The 25,991-nt window shown below is 42.4% G+C and overlaps 1 protein-coding gene across 4 annotated transcripts in view; it reads left to right on the forward strand.

Moving 5' to 3' along the window:
• nadsyn1 (NAD synthetase 1) overlaps window positions 1–25,991 on the forward strand; it is a 61,057-nt gene that overhangs the window by 27,587 nt on the left and 7,479 nt on the right. For 2 of the 4 annotated variants that reach the window (XM_041196562.1, XM_041196563.1), the window contains exons 8-18: window positions 4,466–4,583; window positions 6,010–6,141; window positions 6,323–6,397; window positions 7,996–8,120; window positions 11,757–11,805; window positions 15,083–15,185; window positions 15,859–16,027; window positions 19,430–19,565; window positions 20,858–20,964; window positions 24,964–25,095; window positions 25,245–25,314. In XM_041196562.1, coding sequence (XP_041052496.1) covers window positions 4,466–4,583; window positions 6,010–6,141; window positions 6,323–6,397; window positions 7,996–8,120; window positions 11,757–11,805; window positions 15,083–15,185; window positions 15,859–16,027; window positions 19,430–19,565; window positions 20,858–20,964; window positions 24,964–25,095; window positions 25,245–25,314 — 1,216 coding nt within the window. The remainder of the gene's footprint in view (window positions 1–4,465; window positions 4,584–6,009; window positions 6,142–6,322; window positions 6,398–7,995; window positions 8,121–11,756; window positions 11,806–15,082; window positions 15,186–15,858; window positions 16,028–19,429; window positions 19,566–20,857; window positions 20,965–24,963; window positions 25,096–25,244; window positions 25,315–25,991) is intronic. The other 2 variants (XR_005944139.1, XM_041196564.1) reach the window with 1 other exon arrangement.

Consider the following 25,991-nt stretch of genomic DNA (forward strand, 5'->3'; position numbering starts at 1 on the left):
CTTGATTAAGTCTGAAGGCCCCTTCACGTATGCAGGAGAGTGCTGACCACCACTTGGATGGCCAGTGTGTAGTGTGCTCATTGGCTGTCCGAAACCCATCTACCTCCGTCCCACTCCACTTGACCGATTGATGGCTGTGATGAAAGTATAATAATTTTCCTAATATTTTGCTGGTTGTTTGTGAAGGAGGTTTATGCGTGTCTAGCTGGGCCTGTCTGTGTGTGATTTAATTACATTTGGAGTGAAGTAGACTGCCAGCTTTAACTAATCAAAAGAAGCTAAGTGCTTGACATGCTAATGAGTAAACATGGATGCTGGCTTAGTATGTATGGTCTGAAGGGAATTTGTATTTTTAGATAGCTGAAGGGAGATTTGGATTTCAAAGGGATTTTAGTCTGTTTACAACTAGCCAGATAAGCAAGGCAAAGTTTTTCTCAAAGGTTACCGCAGTAAATAGTAGCAACATGAACATTTTTATATTGTGAGGAAGATACATTTTCAAAGACATATGAAACAATAGAATTTACATATTTAAAGAGAAAAACATTATTAAAGGAAAATGAGGCTATCTGTCAGGAGAAGGCCCTGTGACATCTAACAGATGTGTGTGAAATAGCCTTAATGAAGCCTCCAGCATTTGTACATAAATCTGCTGTCTACCGAAACTGAAGCTGGAGAGAAGCCATGTGGAATTCCACTGTCCAGGGCATTGTGTTAATTTGCTGGATCTGTTTAAAATCTAAAATCTATTTTTGGACCATTGCCATAAAGGGGTGTAACTGGGAGTCAGGTTAATTAGGTATTTTAGGAGTTATTATATTAGTAATTTGTAGACTTATGTGTGTGCTTGAAATCTTTTCTTTTGTTAATAAATATTTTAATTTTAATTTTTTAAAGCCTCTAGAAGTCTTGGCGGACTTATTACTCCTGAATTCAGTGCACACATCTTGAAATAAATACAAATTGCAAAACCGTTGTGATAGCGCAACCAAGTTTCCCTCTTGGATTTGGTCCACCTGACACACATCATCAGCTGCGTCATAACACGGCTACTTCAGTCACGGTCCTGCATGCTGTGCTCTCAGCTCAGGCGCAGGCATTCTCCCAACCCTCACTGCAAGGCTGCGCTGTTAGCTTGAACCATAATGGATACTGGTCCAAACCGAGATAAAGACATTGCCAAGGGGCTGTGAGCGCCTCCACCAGTGACTGCACCATGGCCCCCTTTCATAAGGGGATTGTACAATTTGGCAGTCGGCCAATTGCTCTGCTGCCCCCTAAGCTGCACATTAATTTGGAGTCTGTGCCCGAGGGGTGAAAATTTCTCGAGTGTTTGGTGGCACTTTCATGCTTTTTCGTTGCCTGAGCGGGCAGAAAAGTTTCAGAGCTGAACGGTCTCAGCTGTAGAAGAATGCTCACTTTTGACGAGCTTCACCAAGTGTGTGGCCACTTCCCTTGGTCCCCCCCCCCCCCCGCCGACCCCTCGGCATGTGCTTGACTATTTCCTTCAGTCTGTGCTGCCTTACCTCCCCCTGCCCCACCCCCGCTCCCCCCAACTCACCTGGCCTGACCCGCAGTGGAGCCCTAGCCCTGGCACTGCACTGAAAACCAGCCAGGACAAAGCCTGTGTCCCCCGCCGGTGAATGCGCGGTGTGTCTTCCTTGATGTCCTATGGGGCACTACTTGTGAGCGCTGTGCAAGGTTGTGTGCACTCGCCTCCAAAGTTCCCCTCGGAGTTCAGGCCGCCATGCGCACACCTTTTAAAGGCAGTCGTGAAGTACACCGCTCTGAAGTCACACCGATGTGGGCGGTAAATTTAATGTTGGAGGATGATTCCGGTGAGCAAGGATTATAATTAGACGCAAATGTATTACATTGATGGTCCCGACATGTGACAGTGGGAAATGTGGCCCGCCGTTAATGGGTAGATTGGACAATCGCAAACTGGTTTCACGACAGTGTAAAACTGATTTTTGGCCTTCTCGTCATATTACTTTAACATGATGACCTAACCTGACATTTTTGCAGTGGGAATGTCACCATTGCTGCTGCCTTTATAAAATATCAAAGGGTTGTAAAAATTAAGATTGATTCTATAATATTTATATTTTTTGTTTGTCACCATTGATTTTTTGTTTTAAAGTATACTCTGTAAACAGTAAATGCTGACGGCATTGCAGGAAACTTGCTTAGAGGAGATCCTACATAAGGACAAATGAACATCCTATCCCAAATTTTCTAGTCTCTGGATCGTTGGAGATTGGACATCCAACTGGAGATGCGCGTCAGGACCTTGTGGAAGTCCCGATGCGCGACCTATGTGGGAATTGCCTGGGAAGTTTCAAGTGCCGATGGACAATTCCCCTGCACCCTGGGACCCTCTGCAAAACTCTCTGACTTTTGAGTTAGAGTTGGAGACCTGGGAGAGTTAATAGTTTCTTACCTAAATAGTTAACCAGGAAATGTTAGACAGAAAATAAACTAGCCTAGCTCCTGGGTAACTCCAGAACTGACACCCCAATTACTCATGCTGACCGTCCAACTACTCCCCCTTAATTGCCCCCAACTATCAGCCCAACCACTCACTACTGCCCTCCCCACCTGCCAGTACCTGTCTACCCATTCACTCATCAATCCACTCTTCCATTCACCCATTGACTAACATTCAAACTGGACCTTCAAACTTAGCATACGGCAGCTCGTGCCCTAGAAAGGGAGCAAGTCCTGTCTTCCCCGCGTCCACCACCCCCCGCCGTCTCGACTGTGTTTCGACCGAGTTCCCCAATGAAAGCTGTGCTGTGCGTTTCTGGTAAAGCCGTGTTCGGAAGACCTGGCGAGAAATGCGGAGCAACATTGAGTCGGGCAAAAGTTTGAGCGGAGCATCAATCCAATGATGATTGCTGATCCTGGGAAGATCCAGGCCCCCTGACTTTAAAAGCGAGAATATGCTGAGTTGAAATCCAATGATTGCTGAAGCATATTATTATTCACTAACTCTTAGAAATGATTAGATGCAAATGACATGGCAACGTTTCAGTTCAAAGGATGTTGAGTAAGTCCAAGAGGACAGAATAGGACAGAAAGGAAGGGATGTATCTCCGTGAATGAGGACTTAACAGTTGTTGAGGAGTATATGCTATTGATCCATATGACATGGTGCTACAGGAATTCAGATGCAGCTGTATTAAGCTCTTTGTCCAAGATTGAAGGTTGATACCTGTTCCAGGCCTCGAGGTCAAGGGGCCTATTAGGACAAGACATTGCAGTCACAAACTGAAGGGGTAATGGAATTATCAAATGTTTTGGGTGATTTTTTTGTTTTCCAGTGGTCCTGTAATGATTCACCAAATATTGCAGAGAGGAAGGATAAGGGATGCAAGATTTGTAGATGTTACAAATGATTCCTGCATAGATAGCATGTAAGAGACGATACTGGTAAAAGTGGTGCAACAGATGTAATTCCCCAGTCGTGATGCTGATAAGGTATCACATCTCCATATGGGGAGCAGAGACCATTAGACATAACTTGATCAGCCAAGATGATGCTGTTGAAAATATGCTAGTGCCAAATTCAGGAAAAATACCAATAATAAGACAGAGTTTTGAAATGGTTACTTTGGGCTGAGTTATATGAGGTGCTGGATTTCTTGCATTCCTCCACTCTTGGCCAAAAAGATGAGGGTGGGGGAGCCTACTGAGGGGAACACCCCCGGCTGCCCTGCAGCTATTTAACCAATTGGCCGCTGATAGGTTGGAGGCGGGATTTCCACTCCTCAGGGATAGGAAGTCCGCCCTCAGAGAACGTGCTGGCTAATCAGATGCTGGCATCTCTCCAGCACTTCGGGTGTGCAGTGTTGGATCGTTTAATAATTTTTGGGATTCTCACCGGGTGCCAATCTAGTACGTCCTGACGAGCGGGGCAAGGGAGGCGACCGGGTTGGGGGACTGGCGTTTTAGAGTGGCAATGGAGGAAGAGTAATCTGTGGATGGGTAAAATCTGGAGGGTGGGGGAGGCCCTCCAATCAACCCAGGGGGCCCAAAAGGGAGGGACCTCCCCCATATATTACCAGCCTGTGCTGGGAAACCCTCTCTTGCCTCCGGCCAAATATGTATCAATACAGGATATTAGTAGGTAGAGGTGGGAATGTGTTTGAGTGGTTATTACTGGCTTAATATAAAATGAAGCACCTTTCAATACTGTAACATAATCACCACTGACATGGTGAACCCATTACTAAATCATATGAGTGGATTATACGTAAGTAAGATTGCCATGTTTTGTTGCAGTTCTGCCATCTGTGAGTCTGTCTAGGCTGTGGACTGCTGCTCAGCAGTGAACTTGTCTAATATATGTTCCAAAAGACTTGATTGTGCATTGTGTTTATGTACCTTTTATACATATGTCATCAGTTCCAATGACAACATATATTTGAGATATTGACTACTCTTGTTCTTTGCTTCTCAGTCCCCACATTGCCATGACGATGGAAGGGGTGGAGATATTTACTAATTCGTCGGGGAGCCATCATGTCCTTCGGAAAAATTACTTGAGGGTCGACCTTATAAAGTCAGCTACTGCAAAGGTACAGGTGTTAAAATGGTCTCCGAATTAAAATGAATTTCCAGGCTTGCTTCACAAACCGAGGAAGGCAAAGTTTGAAAGAATGAACTTGCCTGCTGTTCATTTTGTTCATCAGATTGCAAGCTTATTTTTAAATTTCTGACCAGATAGCTCATCAAGTAGCCGTGAATGTGTATCTGACACAAGAATGTTGAGCCTGGTATTGTACTGATGGCAGTTATGACATAGCCATGTCAATTTTTGTTTCTTGCCTTTATGGCTGAAAACCAAATATTGTGGTATTATATAGCAAGAATTATGCAGAGCCTTTAGCATAGTAAAAGATCCTATGTGCTTTGCAGGAGCATAATCAGGCAACTATTTGACACTGAGCCACATAAGAAAAGATTAGGACAGTTCGCCAAAAGTTTGGTCAAAGAGATAGGTTTTAAGGGGTGCCTTAAATTGGAGTGAGAGGCAGCAAGGTTTAGGGAGGGAATTCCAGAGCTTGGGACCTTGAACGTTAAAGGTATGGCAAGTAATGGTGAGGCGAAGGAAGTTGAGGATTCTTTGGGCTGGCAGTTTGCAGCAGAATTCTCTTGTATGCCTGGGGGTGGTCATAGAGGTAAGGAAAAAAGTTAAATCACAAAACAGACATTACTGTCACCTGCTGCAAGATCTATGTCAGCTAGTAGCATTGAAGAAGCTTCATGGTTACAGAACACAATCATCTGCTAACACCATGGACTGCTTCCCTCAATCAATTGCAAACTTTAATTTTCCTTGTTGGTTTTAAGAAAACTTTTTTCCACATTTATAATTAACCATTATGATCTGAACCTAATATTTGTATGAGATATTGTGTCAGAACAGCTGTTGCATTGAGTGTTGTACTGCAGCCTCACGCTCTCCGTTTCCCACAAAGCCAGCTTTAAATTCCTCCCATTTGAACAGCAGGATCCAAGCATATCCCTTCATGGAGAGGAAAGTTGGATGTGGAGTCATCCTGGGCTTCTCTTGATATACCTTGTTGTTTATTATCTGTGTACCTCAGTCCCTGTATGTGGTTTTCTTGGTTTTGTGTAGTAGGAAGGCAACGCCGGCAACTGAAGTGTAAACTTGTGCATTCTCTCGAGGTGAAGACTTCCAAAGTGGTTTCATTTGCTAAGCTTGCGCTGCTTTTAAAAGAAAAGCAGTGAAACATTCCAGATTATAAAGAGGTGTAAATTGCCACCAGAAATGTATGGAAGCATACAAGATAATATCAAGATCTCTACTGAGGAATTTTCATATCTTTATATGCTCCTTTATATGCCCTGTGCTAAGGTAAACCATAAAACTTGTACCAAACTCTTCTCCACCAGGCCCATCCTTCAAATCGCATAATAATGCAAAGTTAGCTCAGTCCTTGGCTGTGTCTTGAATTTTCTTCTCTTTCACCTCCCCAGAATGGTGGTATTTATCTCCTTGCCAACCAGAAGGGCTGTGATGGTGACCGCCTGTATTATGATGGCTGCGCTATGATTTCTGTTAATGGGCATCTTGTGGCTCAAGGATCCCAGTTTTCTTTGGACGATGTGGTAAGATATGAATAATGTAGGACCTTCTGAGATGGGCTCACTTTACTTTTAATTCGTCTGCAGACTGTTGCACGTTTGTAAGTAAAAAAAAAATTCTATGCTGCCCTGTGCGGTATTGTTCAATGTTCTTGAAGGGATAGCTGGGATCCATCCTTGATTTATTTATCTTTCCTTCTTTTAGGAAGTTGTAACTACCACTCAGGATTTGGAAGATGTAAGAAGCTACAGTGCAGACAGGATATCTGCAAGATTAATGGTTTGTACATGAACTTTCCTCTATGCTGAAGCCAGAGCTTCACTGCCAGTATCCAGTAAATACCGTGGTCACTTCTACTATACTGTAGGATGTGAGCTATATATGTTCCAGTGAGTTACATGCAAGCCAACGAAGTAATGACCATCTTTAAATCAAATTTTAATTATTTTATTATGCTTCTAAAACTGAGGGATGACCACACTGGTGAATAGAGAACTCTTCCATTCTTAACAAATCTGTCAGCATAAAACAATCATAGGTTATATGAAGTAGCCAGATGCAGAACACTATAACAAGATTACACACCTGAAACTTTACCCTGTCTTTTACTTTTCTATTTAAGGTAATTAGCAAAATTTAAGGTGATTTTCAAAAGAACCAGAGGGAAGGTGAGGAGAATTATATTTATGCCAATGAATTGTTATGATCTGGAATGCACTACACTACCTGAAAGGGTGGTGGAAGCAGATCCAATCGTAACTTTCAAAAGGGGCTTGGATTAAAGTTAGAAAAGGAAAGATTTGCAAGCCCACAAGGAAAGAGCAGGAAGTCAGACTAAATGGATAGCTCTCGCAAATAGCCAACACAGACATGATGGGCCGAACAGCCCTCTTTCTGTGCTGTGTGTTCTACGATCATCTTTACATAAGCTGACTAACCTGCTGTGCACTTCCATCTGTATCTGTTTTAGGCTTCCAATACCTGCAGTTTTGATCTTTATTTGCAGAGTAAAGTTCTCTCCACTCTGTCCCAATAATATACCTTACCCCCACACTCCATAGGTCATTCCTTGCTTTGCTAGTTTGTATTTTTCCCCTGAAACTCTATAACTTATGGCTGAGATTCTCAGTTTGGTTTCTACTTTATATCAAATTTCCTGCTCTGGGTCTGTGAATGTTAAGACTTTGGTGAAAACTACCCAAGCTCAATTCAGAGCTGCTGGTTAGAAGGAGATCCGAATCCAGGATATGGAGGTGAAAGGGAAGGCTAGCTAACCTGTTACATTCTCCAACAACAACAACCTGCATTTGTATGGCATCCTAGATGTAGTAAAACGTCCCAAGGCACTTCACAAAGCCATTGTAAGATAAGATATGACACTGAGCTAGAGAAGGAGATATTAATACAGATGACCAAAAGCTTGGTCAAAGAGGTAGGCACTAAGGAACACCTTAACACAGGAGAGGGAAGTAAAGATGTGGATATGTTTAGGAAGGGAATTCCGGAGCTTGGGGCCTAGGTAATCAATCCAAATTCCTTTTCTGATTCCAACTCTATGAGAACCTCTCTCAGGCTGTATGTATTAAGGAAAATGATGAAGCTCTTAAACCCATCTAACTGAGTAGTGGCGTGAGTTCTTAGAAGTACTTTGTGAATTTTTCTTATCGGTCTTGCTACATTATTCCCTTTTTGGGAAGGGTGCAAACATGTTTTTTTTGGTTGAAAGTTTTTCATGGCAAGCTGATCACTAACTTTAATCAAATGACTCACTGACTCCGCTTCCAAAAAAGGTTCGTGAATCTACCATTTGCTTGTTCATTTGTTCATGTTTTCAAATGTCAGAATTAAATCTGTCCTGCAAATGATATCCCAAACAGCTAAATGAAGCAGAGCCGTATCATCGGGTGAAAGTCAACTTCGCACTCTCTTCAGTTGGTGATATATACCTGCCTTCCATTGAACCCATTCGGATCCGGTGCCATACACCAGAAGAAGAAATCAGGTAGGTTAGAACTTTCAAACTGTTCAATAGATCACACAAAGATGACATTTTAACCTGTGTCAAATAGCACAGCTAACATGTTCCTCAGTAAAAACATCCAAGATTCATCAATGGAGAATGAGCAAAAGAACAAGACCAGTTGGAGAGCTATTTTGAATAGCCAGCAGAGGTAGATGGACTGAATAGCCTTCTGTGCTATAAGATTCTAGGGCAGGGCTTTCCCCGCCAACTTCGGCACACTGATGCAAAGGTCAAATGGGTGTCAGAAGCCCGCACCATTTGGAGAATGTTCACTGGGTTGTGGTTCTCCTGAACTGGCCAATTAGTGACCAAAGAGTGGACTTGCTGTCCAATTAAGGACAGCAGCCTGGCTCTTGAAGCTGAAGGACCACTCAGCAGTCACCCAACACTGATGAAGCAGAAGAAGAAGCCTTTCCGGGTAAGAGAGGGAGAAGTTGCCTCAAGATGGAGGTGCCCGCTCTCTCTTCAAATTTTAATAGTTTTGAACAAAAAATAGACTGACATCTGGGCCATCATTGTGGAGGGGAAGGCTCTCCACATGGCAGCTGTGGGTGTGCTGTTTGGGGGGGGGGCGGTGGGGGGGCGGTGGGGGTGGCGGGTCTCCGAGTCAGCTTGAAGCGCTAGCCCCGCAACCTAGGTTTGCTACTGGAAGGCTTCTTGCAGGCAATTGGCCTAGTTCCCAATGGCTCTGGGGGCCTGGAGACCAACTGGGAAATTCCAGCTGACCTCTGACAATAGGCTTTAAATCATATTTATTGGCTCTCTGCTGCTTGCAGGCAGGTGGCTGTGTGCACACACACACACACCACCCCCACTAACCATCCCCCCCTCCCGCCACTTGAAAAATGGCCTCGAGCTGGATGGGGCTGGCATGCTGGCTGGTAGTGAGAGTTTTTATGTACACCCTCTTGCTCACCTCCATGAGGGACTAAGAATTCTGTCCTGCAATTCCAGTTAGTGACACATTCATTTCGCTTTCGTTGTAATATTATTGCAGAAAGTGGCAAGAAAAAGGAACATTATATCTAGGTTTTAAGAGACTTCTAAATGAAAACGCTCCTGTGGACGTGCTGATACTTATCCCAGCATTGGATCCATACGGATACGGGACCTGGTTTAAATATTTCTGAAGATGAGGCTGAAGTACAGGGGAATGTTTTTCCATTTTGTCCATGAGTTCTAATTTCAACGGAGAGCATTATCCTAACATAGGAAACCCCCTCAAGCCTCCATCGTTCAATTGGATCATGTCTGGTCTGTACCTCAACTCTATTTGCTCACTTTTGCTCTACGTCCCTTGACATTCGTTCTTAACAAAAGTCTATTGATCCCAGGAAGGACAATTTTAATTGAACTGGGATCCACAGCCTATTAAGGATAAAATTCCAGATTTCCACTAATCTTTGTAAATAAAATCCACTCTTGAAAGGCCTTTCTCTAATTTTAACATTGTGCCCCCTTGCTCTGGATTTCCTCACCAAAGGAAATAACTTCTACATTTACTCTCAAATCCTTTTAGCATTATAAACATTTCAATTAGATCACCACGCGAACATTCTAAAATCAAGGGAATAAAAGCCAAATTTACAAAACTTGTCTTTGCAATTTAACTCTTTAAGCTCTCATACAATTCTGGTGAATCGGCGATGTACACCCCTCTAAGGCCAGTATATCCTTCTTGAGGCTTGGTGCCCAAAGTTAATGCATTATTTCAGGTAGAGTTTGATCAAGGCTGTTATTGTCACTTTTGTTTTGTCAGCTCTGTGTTCTTCTGATGCAGTATTACACAATGTAACATAAGGTCAATAAGATTCTAGGGCAGGGCTTTCCCCGCCAACTTCAGCACACTGATGCAAGGATCAAATGGGTGTCAGAACCCCGCACCATTTAGGGAATGTTCACCGGTTGTGACAATGGTTGAAGGCCCCATTTTTCAGACAACATTCAGCATCTTTCTGCTTATAAACATCATCGTGTAGGCTGACTTGTCGAGTCTGGGCCTATTTGATTTCTCATTGATCACTCATAGGCATGTATGTCCTTCCTTAGGTAAGGAGACCAAAATCTCTCACAGTATTCCAGGAAGATCAAAACCAAATTCATCCACCATCTTTGCAGCTGCCTCTTTTAAAACACTAGAATGCAAGTTGTCGGGCCCAAGGGGATTCGTAACCACTTAGCCCTTTTAATTTCTCCAATACAGTTTCTTTACTTATACTGATTTCTTTAAGATCCTATTTCTCATTTGATATTTCCCTCACAGCTTTTGAATTTAACCTTTCCTGAATCCATCCACCTGTGCAACCCCTCTTCCACCCTTTTAATAGTGTTAGGCCCTGTCTTCTGCCCTAGTTATTTGATTTGCAAAGACACTGGTCCTAGCCCGGGTGAAGTGGAACCTGCTCCAATGGAGCAGCTCCTTCTTTCCTAAGTACTGGTGCCAGTGACCCATGAAGCAAAACTCTTGCCTCCCACTGCAATTCTTTGAGCCATGCATTTAACCTTTCTAATCTTTTTTTACCTATGTCAATTGGTGCATGGCTCAGCTAACAATCCAGAGATTATTAGCTTTGAGATTCTGCTTTTTAATTTAGACCCTAACTCCTCAAACTCCCTCTTAGCAGTCTATTATTTCTAGCTGTACCTATGTCATTCATTCCTACATGGACCATGACAACTGGATCCTTCTTCGACCTGATGCCCTGCAGTGTCTGCAGTTTGGCCTCCAGCTCAGCAACTCTGAGCCAAAATTCCTCAAGCTGCAGATACGTAACTGCGAATTTGATTGTCGAGTGTTGCAATGCTTTCCACCACGTCTTGCATGTTGAAGTAATGGCATACCATTTGTCCTGCCAAGCCTATTTAACTTAAATTATTTGGTGAGTTAATTGATTCAATTAAAAAAAACTGATTATTTTGTTTTGTTAATGAATTGATTTATCTAGTTTCACTTACTAATTTAAAGTAAAAGCAGCATCTCCTTCCCTTTTGCACCCTGTTAAAGATGTACTCGATTCTGCAACCATTCTGTGCAGTAGGAAAAAACTGTTTACTTATATACAGCTTATGACTTGCATCCAAATTGCTCCCACTAACTCGGCTTCCTGCTAAAATAAAGGACACCGCTATTCAGGCACCCACTTTCAGTGAATTGATGTTAGCTGCCACTGACGGGCAGTTTCTATTAACTAGGTATCTTCACCAGCTTGCAGTTCCTTGCATTTCTGGATTGGGAGTCAATGTGAATTAATGAGCTTGGGTGATGGATGACTGGAACTTGGCATGAGTTAGGAAACTAAAACTGACATAGCCAACAGAAAGGAGGTGCTGCTTTTACTTTAAGTTACAGCAAATGTTCTAATGAGGAAAATGAACCAACAGGAAATGTGTGAATTCATCCACAGAATTCTCAGCATTATTAATTGAGCAGTTTGAACACAGTGAAATTTGATGTAATATGGTGAATTAATTCTCTACCAGCTAGTTTTCCCTCACCTTCACTGATTCATTCCCATCAGCTGAACGTCTTTTTAAGCCCATATAAGAAGATAAAGCGTTGCCTGATAATTGTATGATCTGGTTTTGCTCATTGCCTTCTCTTCATGTTTTATTTAGTCTTGGACCTGCCTGTTGGTTGTGGGATTACCTGCGACGTAGTTCCCAGGTAAGTCAGTGAGATGTACAGTCATATAAGTAGAGGCAAACTTGGTTTTACAATGCTTTATTCTTTCCATATATAACTTACAGGGCGTTTTGTTAAAATATCTGTTTCGTCAAGTGGGATATTTTCATTTACTGAAAAAAAGTCATTCAGGCTCCCTTGTTACATCCCATGCGCCAACACATGATAAGTTATTGTTATCTAACCTGTGCATAACGCCACAGCTCATGGGAGTTACCAGTTCAACTAGTAACTCATTCAATGGCCTGATATGGCGTACGTATGCACCACACTGTGTCTGTAGTTACCCACATGACAAGTCTCTTTATGTTGCTGTGCATCTTTAGTGGAGAGGACATAAAATAATCATTTGAGCAGGTGCAAGAAATTAAATTTCCTGAGTAAATGCACAGCAGTTTATTTGATCTTATGCTGACATTTAGCGATTAGCAGGATTTTTATTATTTTCCCTTGAAAGTACTTTAAAGAAAGGAAGGAGCTCTTGCATTTATAGAGCATCCTATAGTCCTGCAGGACATCCTGAATTAATTTTCAGCCGATTAAGTACATTTTGATATTTGGTCACAGTTGTCATGTTGGAAATGTGGCAGCCATTTTGCATGTAGCAAGCTTTCACATGCAGCTCGGTGGTACTGACCAGAATATCTTGTTAGCGATGTTGGTTGAGGGATAATCATTGCCCAGGAGTCCCCTGTTCTCCTTCAAAGTCATGCCATGGGACTTCCTGCATCCACTGAGAGGGCAGACACACAGCCTTAGTTTAAAGCCTCATCCTCATCCGACAAATGTTGCACTCCCTCGGTACTGCACTGGGATATCATCCTAGATTAAGTGCTCAAGTCCCTGGAATGCGGCCTGAATCTATAGCCTTCTGTCTGGAGGTGAGAGTGCTATCCGCAGAATCACGACTGCCATTATAGGTGAATTGTTTTCATGATATTGTTTTATTGGTCTGCCGTTGTAAACCAATGATAATTTAGAGAAAGGTTTTACCTTTTAACTTTAAACATGGAGGAATATATGGCGAGTCAGTGAAGACTGGGATACATGTTAATTTTAATCGCAATTTTCACTGTTTCCTCTATGAACAGTTACTCACTGTGAGGTCAGACAGGCCACTTGCTCCTGGGCCTGGAATGTTGTTTATTTTAAGCTGACAACTAAGAATTATGCAGGAGCGGCCCAGCATGATTCAACCTTCATTGATCCCCGGTGTTTCAGCTGAGACAGGGCGATGAAAAATTTGTGCTTTTGTCCTTTTACCCTGTAGTTGTGTGTGATGGGACACCAATATGTGGTGCCACAGCACCACCTGTTGTGAGATGTGTTTAATTGTACCCAGTTGATTTATTTAATTCTCAGAAGTCATTGTATCTATATGTGGGTGTATAATATATTGCCATTGATGCATTTGAGTCTGTTTGTTGCTGTTGTTGTTGTCTTCCATTGGTGAATAGTGTGGAACAAAGGAAGGATTTGCAGGTTGATTTACAATCTGATGTGAATGCTGTTTCCATGGCCCTAACCAGTCCTCTAGGGCTAGAGGGTTTTACGGATTCTCACATCTTGTCCAATAACGAATTGGGAGGGTGGGTTACTCACCATGAATATCCCACTTGAGGTCAACTCAACATCCAAAGCCGGCCCTGCGGCCTCCACCTACCCTACACCTTGTGATTAAGGCGAGGTTGCTACAGCCAAGCTAACCAAGCTTAGGTCTGACTCTGCCTTCACTGGGAGCAGTGCAGATCAAGGATGGTGAGGTAGCTTGTTCAATCTTGTTTTCTGTGGACTTGTTGATCCAGCAATATGGGGGCCTTATTTCTAGGTGGCCATGTAGGGTTGTTTGTCCTTTTTCCCTGTTCCTTGGGTGTGTTGTAATGCAGAGGGAGCAGGCACTGTGTGCTGAGGGAGTCTACAAGAACAAGTCCCAAACTGCTTCATATATCTCCAGATTCAAGTAGATGCTGAACACAATCACATATGTCCCATATGTGCTTGAACCACCTTTTTGAGCTGCATTGAGGGCAATGTTGTGTGCAGCAAAGCTCCAGCTTGCCAGAGTCTTGGGTCAATCTAGAAAGCTCTGGAATTGTCAGAGCAATCATGGTCCTTTTGGTCTCCCAGACCACTGGCCAGAATGGCTGTATGTAAGGACATGTATAAGAGGGATTTTGACAATTGCCACTCAGCAGTCATCTGGCATGGAGGGATCACAGATAGGGAGCTTGTGTAGGGTGCTTTATATGTTACATATGATCTTGAGTTGGCCTCATGTGAATCTTGATGCAGATGTTGAGGTCTTACCTCTGTACCTCTCCCTGTTCTTCTACGACTTATTCAGTCAGAAGGTTTGTCCGTTGTCCACGTGCAGCTGTTAATAGGACATGCATCAAAATTGTTCTGGTGCAGTCAACTACCAGTCTGGGTACAGCAGCCAAGACATTCTGGGGTTAATCTGTAATTTGTTTCCCTGCCTCCTGTAGCCAGCATAACTCAAGCACCAAAAAAAAAATCTGCGTCACCCGTCTCATAGCAGAGATGGTCCTGGCCTCCAGTAGGATTCAGTCCTCTGATGTGAAAGCATACAATTGAGAACCTTGCCATTTCTCCACCTAGTCTATTGAATTCCATTTTCGGAACAAAAATCATATCTGCTCCCTTTTGGTTGGGTTTACCAGATGAAAGCAAAATACTGCGGATGCTGGAAATCTAGAAAAAAAACAAAAATACCTGGAAAAACTCAGCAGGTTTGACAGCATCTGCAGAGAGGGATACAGTTGAGGTTTTGAGTCCGAATGACCCTTCATCAGAACTAAGACATATAGAAATCTCATTTCTATTTTTCCTTAGTTCTGATGAAGGGTCATATGGACTTGAAACGTCAACTGTATCCCTCTCTGCAGATGCTGTCAAACCTGCTGAGTTTTTCCAGGTATTTTAGTCTTTGTTTTACCAGATGAAAGTTGTCTGTCCGCTGTTGCTGATGGGGTGGCTGGAAGTGGAGAACCTTATTTCTCTAAACGCTGCAAGAATTTGACAAATGGCCAATTCTAACAAAGACCGAAACTTCTGATCAATTGACCCTTCATAATCAATAGTAATTTATCTCATTAGAAGCAGTTCCTTTTTTATCTTTACACTGAATGATTATTCAGGAGTGAAGTGCACGTGGAAGTATTATTTTACTTTCTGAATTGGACAGGTTCTTGCTTGTTTCTTCTTCTTCTGTAATCCATTGTTTCGTTTGTGTCTGTAGGGTGGTTTTCTTCTACCTCTTAGCGGAGGCATTGATAGCTCAGCTACAGCCTGTATTGTCTATTCCATGTGTCATCAGGTGTGTCTTGCTGCAAGTAATGGAAGTAAGTAGCTATGGAGTTCCGTTTCTTCCGATCACCTCCCCTCCCCCACCCCACTGTTAAGTAAGCACAAGCTTTGGCACCTTCGTTTAACCTTGAGCTATTATAATGGTTGGCATGGAAGTGGTGCTATGGTATGGCATGTTATATTGTTGTATTATGGAGTGGTCGGATGACAGGTCATATTAATGTCTGTGTACCTTTGAGCAGTGGGTTTCATGCCAACTGAATTGCCGACTAAAATCAGCCAACTTGGCACTGATATCAAGTAAATAATCCATGGCTCCTTGTATAGAGAGAGGAGGAAAGAATCCTTGTGAATTGCCTAAGCTGTTCTTAACATCTCTGATTAGTTGGGAACAGAGTAGCATGGCAGAGGCTTACCAATAGGTGACTATGTAATCCAGAGTTAGAGAATAGTGTGTGAAATGGAATATTAAATCATTGGAGACGATGTTTCTTTTTAAATGTTTCTTCATGTGCCTAATACATCGCATTTTTAAAAAAGTAAACCAGTTAGATTCTTGCGCTGTATGAAGTTTGTCTGAATCTATTTGTAAGTTAACTAGGAATATTTTCAAAAGGGTTGAAAATTTTCAACAGTTTCCTGAAATCTCAACCTACTGACAATCATTAGTGTTGAATTTTCTCATACGTTTCCATAAAATCTCTTCAGATCAGCAGGTGATAGAAGATGCCCAGAGGATAGTGAGTGATCCTCATTACATTCCCAAAGATCCACGGGAATTCTGTCGACGCATCTTTATCACTTGCTACATGGCTAGTGAGAACTCCTCACGAGACACTTGCAACCGAGCCAAAGAACTAGCAGAGCAAATAGGCAGGTAAGGAATTAGTGGAAGCAGAGAATGTGTATGTTTAACTTGATAGTTTAAGCATTGGTTTAAGCATTCTCTCCAGAGCTTTGAAACTTATACAGTGATTTCCAAGACTGCAAACAGATACAGTATTCGAATTGAGGCAGTAGATAGCGAGATTATCTCATAGTGCTAACAATTAAAGACCTGTTTTAAGAGAATATGTCAATCCCATTTTAATTCTTATTACTGTTTTTCCATTAACTGTTCAAAAGTTATCCTCGTGCGTGATTTTCCTGACCCATTGTCCTGATTGTTGAATTATTAAATAACATTCTTTTGAAAAGAGATACTGTGGCTTAAGTTTGCTCCAGTCTTGTAATCAGTCTGTTGATTATATTTCCTCCTGTTAAGTCACAGTCGGGTGAGTGGGAAGTACAATCCAAAAGGGAGTTATTCCTTTCATTATCACATCCTTTTCCCAATTAATTGCTGTGGATCTTTCTCTGCTGATTTAGATTTATTTATTTTTAGTTGACCATCTGGTTTTAATGTGCAATCCTGAGCGCATCTTAGACATAACTCTGTTCTCATGTGTAATAAGCAGCTATGTTGCCAGGGGAGCTTTTCCATCCTTGGATTTTTGGTTAAATTATAGATTTTTTAGCAATACAACAATTAGTGCGATCTGTGACCACATAGGAACTATCTTGGGAAGGAGTAGAACAAGAGCAGCCATTTTGAAGAAAGGCAACCTTCTATTGAGAGAGTAGTGTGGAGTTGTGTTGTAGGAGGTAACTGGTACACTAGAACAACTTACAATTGAGAAGAAGGAGGTGTTGGAAAGGCCATCTTTACTTAAAATAGAAAAGGTACCAGATGAGATGCATCCAAGGGTACTGAGGGAAGTGAGAGTGGAAATTGCAGAGGCGCTAGTGATAGACTTTCAGTCTTCCTTACACACAGGGGAGGTGCCAGAGGACTGGAGAATTGTGAACATTCAAAAAAGGGTGCAAGGATAAAGCTGGCAATTCCAGACCAGTCAGTTTGACCTCAGTGGTAGGGAAACTTCCGGAAACTATAGTACAGGATAAAATCAATAGTCACTTCGACAGGCAGGCAGGATAATGAAGGAAAGCCAGCATAGATTGATTAAGGGAATTTCATGCTTAGCTAACTTGCTGGAATTTTTTGAGGAGGTAACAGAGAAGGTTGATAAGGGAAACGTTGCCATTGTGGTGTATATGGATTTTCAAAAGGCATTTGATACAGTGCCACACTTGTGAGCATGGAATAAAAGGGAAAGTAGGCACCTGGATAAGAAATTGGCTGAGTGACAGGAAACAGAGAGTGGTGATAAATGGTTGTTTCTCAGATTAGAGGAAGATTTTGTAGTGGCGTTCCCCTGGGGGGTCACTGTTGGGATCTATGCTCTTATATATAGTAATGACCTATTCTGTGCTCTGCAGGGCATGATTTCAAAATTTGCAGATGATACGAAGATTGTAAATGTTGTCAGCTGTGATGGGATAGTCTTGAACAAAAGGACACAGACATGTTGGTGGATTTGGGAGACAAGTGGTGGATGAAGTCCATTGCAGAGAAGTGTGGCAAACGGAATTTAATCCTGAGAAGTGTGAGGTGATACGTTTTGGGAGGACTAACATGGCAAAGGAATCACAATGAATGGTAGGACCCTCGGAAGTACAGAGGAGCAGAGGGACCTTGGTGTACATGTCCATAGATCCCTGAAAGCAGCAGCACAGGTAGATAAGATGGTTAAGAAGGCACATGGGATACTTGCCTTTATTAGCCGAAGCAGAGACTATAAGAGCAGGGAGGTTATGTTGGAGCTGTAAAAAATGCTAGTTAGGCCACAGCTGGAGTACTGTGTGCAGTTCTGGTCGCCACACTATAGGAAGGATGTGATTGCACGGGATAGGGTGCAGAGGAGATTCACCAGGATGTTGCCTGGGCTGGAACGTTTCAGCTATGAAGAGAGACTGGATGGGCTAGGGTTGTTTTCCTTAGAGCAGAGAAGGCTGGTGGGGGGGACCTGACAGAGGTATACAAAATTATGAGGGACGTATAGATAGGAAGAAACTTTTCCCCTTAGCAGAAGTGTCAATAACCAGGGGGCATCGATTTAAGATAAGGGACGGGAGATTTAGAGGGGATTTGAGAAAAAAGGTTTTTCATCCAGAGTGTCCTTGGAATCTGGAACACACTGCCTGAGGGGGTGGTAGAGGCAGGAACCCTCACAACATTTAAATGAGCACTTGAAGTGCCATAGCATACAGGGCTACGGGCCAAGTGCTGGAAAATGGGATTAGAATAGATAGATGCTTGTTGGCTGGCAAGGAGAAGATGGGCTGAAGGGCCTGTTTCTGTGCTGTATAACTTGATGACTCTATAAATGTGAGGTGGTTCATTTTGACAGGAAAAATATGGTGAAACAGCATAAAGGGAGAGCCTGTAAAGGAGGTGCAGGAACAGAGGAACGTCGGTGTATTCATGCATACGTCATTGAAGAGGGCAGGGCATGTTGAGACAGCAGTTAATAAAGCATATAGTATCTTAGGCTTTATTAATAGGGGCATTGAGTACAAAAGTAAGGAGGTCATGTTGAACTTGTATAAGACATTAGTTAGGCCTTATCTAGAGTACTGTGTCCAGTTCTGGGTGCCATACTTGAGGAAGGATGTGAAAGCATTGAGAGAGTACAGAGGAGATTCACAAGAATGATTCCAGGGATAAAGAACTGTAGCTATGAGGATAGATTGGAGAGGTTGGGACTGTTTTCCTTGGAGAAAAGACTGAGAGGAGACTTGATAGAGGTATTTAAGATCCTGAGGGGTATGGACAGGGTAAATAGTGAGAAACTGTTCCCACTCAAGAGAACATCAAGAACTAGCGGGCACAGAATCAAAATAATTTGCTAAAGGAGTAAATGTGATGTGAGGATAAACTTTTTCACCCAGAGGGTGGTTGGAGTCTGGGACAAACTTCCCAAAAGGGTGGTGGAGGCAGGTTCGATCGAGGTATTCAAAAGGGAATTGGATTGCTACCTGAAAAGAGAGAGTGTGCAAGATTATGGGTATAAGGCAGGGGAGTGGGACTAGGTGAGCACAGGCTGTTCTGACCATTGGGGAACAAAATATCAAGAGAAAAATGATTTACAACTAGTTAAAATGACTGAGATAGCAAGACAAACTTTTGAGAGAAAATGATGAGCGTTGTGTTGCAGGCTGTCGTAGAATCACAGAATTTTAACGGCACAGAAGGAGGCCATTCGGCCCATTGTGTCTGCATCTGCTCTCCAAATGAGCATTATGACCGAGTGCCATTGCCCTGTCTTTTCACCATACCTCTGCACATTGTTTCTATTCAAATAATCATCTGTCCTGATATTTTTATTTTTTTCTTCAGTTACCACATAAACTTGAACATTGATCTGGCAGTGAAGGCTGTGATTGGAATTTTCAATTTGGTAACTGGCAAACTTCCACAGTTCTCAGTGCATGGTGGCTGCAGAAGAGAGAACCTGGCTCTGCAGAATGTGCAGGTACATAGACTTTATGGTTCATTTTAAAAGCTATAGGTATATATGTCAGGTGAAAATAGGGCCAGGCTATAATTGATGTAAATGAAACAATCATGTTGCATATGGGATCATATGCCTCCAGCAGCTGCACTCCCTCCCACCCACCACACTGATCCACATATACCCAATACAATATGTGCGAAATGAAAACGGAAAATGCTGGAAATATTCAGCAGGAAAGGCAGCATCTGTGCAGAGAGAAACAGAGTTAACATTTCAGATCGATGATCTGACTGGCCAGTTCTGATGACAGGTCATTGACCTGAAATGTTAACTCTTTTGTTTTCTCCACCAATGTTGCTGACCGTTTCCAACACTTTCTGTTTTAACTTCACGTTTCCAGTACCAGCGTCTGTTGCTTCCGAGTATGTGGGATTACTGAAATCTGGTTTAAATAGAACTCCTGTCCCTCCCCAAATGTGGTTGAGAGTCATGTAATTATTTTCTGTTGTTGTTTGACTTGCACTGCAATGTACACAATTGAAATGACCAGCTAGTGAGCCATCTGAGTTAATGAATACTGAGTACTGTTCATTCAGCTCTTGTAATATTGGCCTCACTAACCTCTCCCAGCTCATCCCCAGATGGAGACATCATACTCAATGTTCAAATCAGCCTATTTTGGAAATTGACAATAGGTGGAATAGAGGACATCCAAATTAACATCAAGGTGTTTCATGGGATTTTTCTCAGACAATACTCACAGAAGCCGTGCGCTTCAGTGAAAGCACCAACATAACAGCAGTTCACACCATCTAATACCACCCTTGCCACAATGTGGTCTGGTTTTAGAGCAGCTGGTTGGATCTAATTTATTTCATGACTTCCTTTTTTTTTGATGTCTGTATGTATAAGCTCCCAGTCTGCCAAAACGCTAGATTGCAGAATGCTCACGTCGATCTACACGAACGTATACGCTATGTGCAATCAGCTGGTAAAAGCTATTTTCTCACTGGCGTGGCTAACTTCCTTTTCTGATGAAATGTGTTGCATGACTGACTGGCAAGTTAGTATATCGTACAGTTCTAGGGCTGATAGTGTTAACCACTGTCTCAAGAAGGGAGTTTTCTTGTTGCCAAGTTGCCTGCTGCCCTGTAATTCAGAGAGGTCGGGCTTTATACTAAATGGCGCTCCATGTTCCTAAATGTGGGACTTTTAAGTTTTAAATGTCCAGCTGTGCTCTTCGGGAAGAATGTTTCGTGAATGAAGCTCCAGATGCTACAGTTGTCCTTTCTGATATTTGTCTTCTTAAGGCAAGAATCCGCATGGTGGTTGCCTATCTCTTTGCTCAGTTGTGTTTATGGACTTGTGGAAAACCTGGAGGATCATTGGTTCTTGGATCAGCCAATGTGGATGAGAGGTGAGCATCGTTCCTCTGCTTTCGAAAGTCCCATTTTTTATTGCAATCTTTGATTCTGTGGATGTAGCTGACTTTCTGGGGGGGGGTTCATACTTTTTTAACAGACCAGTTCCACGCTATTTCTGGGAGTGAACCCCAGTAGATTTAAGACCGGTCTTGTAAGAGGTCAGCTTTTTCCTCAGTTTGTAAATTGTTGCAGTATATTACAGGTGAAATTACAAGACCATTTATTGATCAAGACTTGCATTTATATAGCACCGTTAACATTGTAAAATGCCTCAAAGCACTTAACAGGAACATTACCAAATGAAATTTGGAGCAAAACTACTTAAGGAGATATAGGGAAGATGACCAGAAGCTTTGTCAAAGAGCTTTATGGAGCGTTTTAAAAAGGTGGGAAGAGGGGCAGAGAACTTTAGGGAGGGAATTACAGAGATTGTATCCGAAGCAGCTGAAGGTATAGCTGCCAGTGGTTGAGTGGTTAAAATCGGGAATGCACAACAGGTCAGAATTAAAGGAACTCGGGTTCTCTGAGAGCTGTAGGCCTGGAGGAGACTAAAGAGATAAAGAGGCTATGGAGCCATATGGATCAGTGATGACAGGGGTGTAATGGGAGAATTGGACTTTGGTACGAGCTAGGATACAACCAGCAGAGTTCTGGATGACCTCAAGTATACAGAGGGTGGAAGGTGAGAATCCAGCCAGGAGACGATTGGACGAATGGAATCTGGAGGTTCCAGCAGCAGTTAGGTTGAGGCGAGGGTGGAGACTGGGGTCTTCCTGTCCACAGAGGGGTGCAAGTCCAACCCTGAGCCTGCCTAGCCCTTTCCCCCAGCATATTATCACTGCGAGGCAGGCTTTTTAAGCATTACTCTGTTTGGGGATGGAGGGGGACACGAGGGCGCGAGCAGTCTGTGCCCCCCCTGTGCAGTCTTGGTGATGAATCAGGGTCACTTAGAGCTGAGGTTGTGAACAAGCTGGTTGACCTTCCCAGTGACCAGGGAGGGTATAGAATTGGTGGTCAGATGGAAAGCACTACCAAAATAAGGAGAACAATGGAGAGCTACCAGTGACCAACTGTTCTCCACACCCCTTTACACAACAGCAGTAACTGAGTGGAAACAAAACTGAGCCCTGTCAGATTCAAATTGAAGGGGCTTCACCTGATTTCAGGATGACAAGCCGGAATTTGCTGCTAACTTTTGCAATCTGCAAAGTTTTGGTTTTTTTGACTTTCACCTTTTGACATTTTGAAAGTCACCTTCAGACAAACGAAGTAATTTAAACCATTTTCATTTTCTGGCAATATAGGAACATAAGAAATAGGAGCAGAAGTAGGCCACTCAGTCCCTTGAGTTTGCTCTGCCATGCCATTAGATCATGGTTGATCATCTACTTAGCGACATTTTCCTGCACTACCCACATATCCCCTGATATCTTTAATATCTAGAAATCTATTGATCTCTATCTTGAACATACACAATGATTGTCGCTCCACAGCCCTCTAGGGTAGAGAATTCCAAAGATTCACCACCCTCCAACTGAAGAAATTCCTCCTCGTTTCAGTCCTAAACAGCCAACCTCTTATTCTGAGATTGTGTCCCCTGGTTCTAGATCCCCTTGCCAGTGGAAGCATCCTTCCTGCATCTATCCTGTTGAGTAAGAATTTAGTATGTTTCAATGAGATCACCTCTCATTCTTTTAAACTCTAAACAACAGATGTGAATGAAAGTAGCCACTTAAACACTAGAAAATTTAATGGGATGATACAAGTAACATCCCAGAAGCAGCTATAAATCAGGAAATGGAAGAAAGAAAGGAACTCAGGAAAATTACAATCACCAGAGAAGTGGTACTGAGTAAACTGTTGGAGCTGCAGGCTGACAAGTGCATGGGTCCTGATACACTTCATTCTCTGGTCTTAAAATAAATAGCTAGTGAGATAGTTGATGCTTGTTTTTAATTTCCCAAAACTCTCTAGGTTCGGGGAAGGTCCCACTAGATTGGAAGATAGCCAATGTAACTCCATTATTGAAAAAGGGAGGGAGACACGAAGCAGGAAATTAGAGGCCAGTTAGCATAACATCTGTCATAGGGAAAATGTTAGAAGCTATTATTAAAGAAGATACAGCAGGGCATTTGGATAAGTTCAAGGTAATCAGGCAGAGTCAACATGGTTTTGTGAAAGGGAAGTCATGTTTAACCAACTTATTGGAGTTCTTTGAGGAAGTAACATGTGCTGTGGTTAAAGGGGAACCAGTGGAAGTACTGTTCCTAGATTTCCAGAAGGCATTTGATAAAGTGCCACATCAAATGTTATTGTGGAAAATAAAAGCTCATGGTATAGGGGATAACATATTGACATGGATAGAAGGTTGGCTGGCTAACAGGAAGCAGAGAGTAAGCATAAATAGGTCTTTATCAAGTTGGCAAGATGTAACGAGTGATGTGCCACAGGGATCAGTGCTGGGATCTCAGCTGTTTACAATTTATATAAATTACTTGGATGAAAGGATGGATGGGATGGTTGTCAAATTTGCTGATGACACAAAGGTAGGTAGGAAAGTATGTTTGTGGCCTCCTTATGTCCTCTTCACAAAAGATATAGATAGGTGAAGTGAGTGGGCAAAGATCTGTCAAATGGAGTATAATGTGGGAAAATGTGAAATTTTGGAAGGAAGAATAGAAGAGAAGCATATTATCTAAATGGCAAGAGGTTGCAGAGCTCTGAAATGCAGAGGGATCTGGGTGTCTTAGCGCATGAATCGCAAAAGTCTAGTGTGCAGGTACAGCAACTAATTAGAAAAGCTAATAGAATGTTACAATTTATTGCGAGGAGAATTGAATACAAAAATAGGGAGGTTATGCTTCAGTTATACAGGGCATTGGTGAGACCACATCTGGAGTACTGTGTACAATATTGGTCACCTTATTTAAGGAAGGTTGTAAATGTGTTGGAAACAGTTCAGGGAAGGTTTACTAGCCTAATAGCTGGAAAGGGCGGGTTGTCTTATGAGGAAAGTTTAGACAGGCTCGGCTTGCATCCACAGGTGTTTAGAAGAATGAGGTGATTTGATTGAAACATATAAGATCCTGAGGAATCTTGACAGGGTGGATGTGGAGAGGATGTTTTCTCTTATGGGAGGGTCTAGAATTAGGAGTCACTGTTTAAAAATAAGGGGTCGCCCATTTAAAACGGAGATGAGGCGAAATCTTTTCTCAGAGGGTCCTGAGCCTTTGGAACTCTTTTCCTGAAAAGGTGGTGGAAGCAGAGTCTTTGAATATTTTTAAGGCAGAGATGGATAGATTCTTGGTAAGCAAGGGGGTGATAGGTTATGGGGGGTGCTGGGATGCAGATTTGAGGTTACTCTCAGATCAGCCATGATCTTATTAAATGGCAGAGCAGGCTCGAGGGGCCAAATGACCTACTCCTGCTCCTTGTTGGCATGTAATCAAATAGAACATTAAGAAATGCAAAGTTACTCAGTTCATTTAAATAGGGATTATTTTTGTGTTTAAAAGTCAAGGTAACTGCAACAGAGTAATATGTATTGGAGAAGTGCCCTATGATACTGGTGTAAAACTGCCCATAATGGGATGATATATGACACAGTAGTTAATGCACATTTGTGGTCATGGGTTGAGTGTCAAAGCTGTTGGAATTAATGACTACATATACTTACAATGAATTTCCTTCTCTGTCACATTACTTGCTGGAGAGCTTTCCCGCAACAAAACATTTCCTGTTGGCATTTGGAGAAAGAATAGTTGGCTCTCTGGGCCACCGTTAAAACAAGCCTTTGTGTTCTGAGTGTTGAACTAACATAGGCACGGAAATCAAGAACTTTTTCAGCTGAGGAATTTTCCTCCCAGTTCAAAAAAAGGCTGCATGGTGGGCAGAGCCCTCGAGGAATTTGCATAGTCTGTGAAGAAATCTTCCTGACTTTGACATTGGTTTGGTGACAGATTTCCTAACCCGGGAAAACTGGTTTGTTTCAGCCTTCGAGGATACATGACCAAATATGATTGCTCCAGTGCAGATATCAATCCGATCGGTGGCATCAGTAAGACTGATTTGAGGAACTTTATACAGTACTGTATTGAAAACTTCCAGCTCACAGCACTCCGAAGGTAAGTCCGTGTTGCAAGGGTATTGTTTCAGTTTACATTTAGAATATGGTTTAGAGCTGCCTCAGGCCCAAGATAGTGAAGTGAGAAATGCTTTTGATTCTTGTACTGTCAATTGACATTGAGAAACTAGTTGTGTTGCTCTGTTGCAGCATTATGTCTGCTCCACCAACTGCTGAGCTGGAGCCGCTTTCAGAAGGACAAACATCTCAAACTGATGAGGTACTTGGTGCTCATTTTTATAGGATAACTTCTGACATGTTGAATAATTTGCTGTTGCTTTAACACTTGCCGTAAAAAGAAAGGGAACATGAATGTTCAGACCAGTGAAAGTGTAAACTGTTCAGGACCTATAGGTTCATAGGATAATACATCACAGAAGGAAGCCATATGGCCCATTGCAATGTGCTGTTCTTTGTGAGAGCTGTCTATTTAGTCCCAATCCCCTCCTCCTTTCCCCATAATCCTACAAATTTTTCCCCTTCACAAAATTATCCAATTCCGTTGAGGAAGTCACAATTGAACCTACTTCCACCAGCCTTCCAGGCAGTGCATTCCAGATCATCGCAACTCGCTGTAGAATCTTTTTATTCGTCCTGCTGGCTCAGATTTTTTTGTCAATTCCTTCAATTTGTCTCCTCTGGTTACTGGTCCTTCCGCCACTGGAAACAGTTTTCCTGTATTTACCCAATCAAAACCCTTCATGATTTTAGCCTATCTCTATCTCTTAGCCTTCTTAATCTTCTCTGCTCTAAGGAGAACAATCGCAGTTTCTTTAGCCTCTCCACATAACTGAAGTCTTTTCATCCTTGTGTCATTCTGATAAATCTCCTCTGCACCTTCTCATAAGGTCTTGAAATTCTTCATAAAGCATGATGCCCAGAACTGGACAGCAGTAA

This window comes from Carcharodon carcharias, chromosome 10 (genome assembly GCF_017639515.1).
Source record: "Carcharodon carcharias isolate sCarCar2 chromosome 10, sCarCar2.pri, whole genome shotgun sequence".
Classification (NCBI taxonomy): domain Eukaryota; kingdom Metazoa; phylum Chordata; class Chondrichthyes; order Lamniformes; family Lamnidae; genus Carcharodon; species Carcharodon carcharias.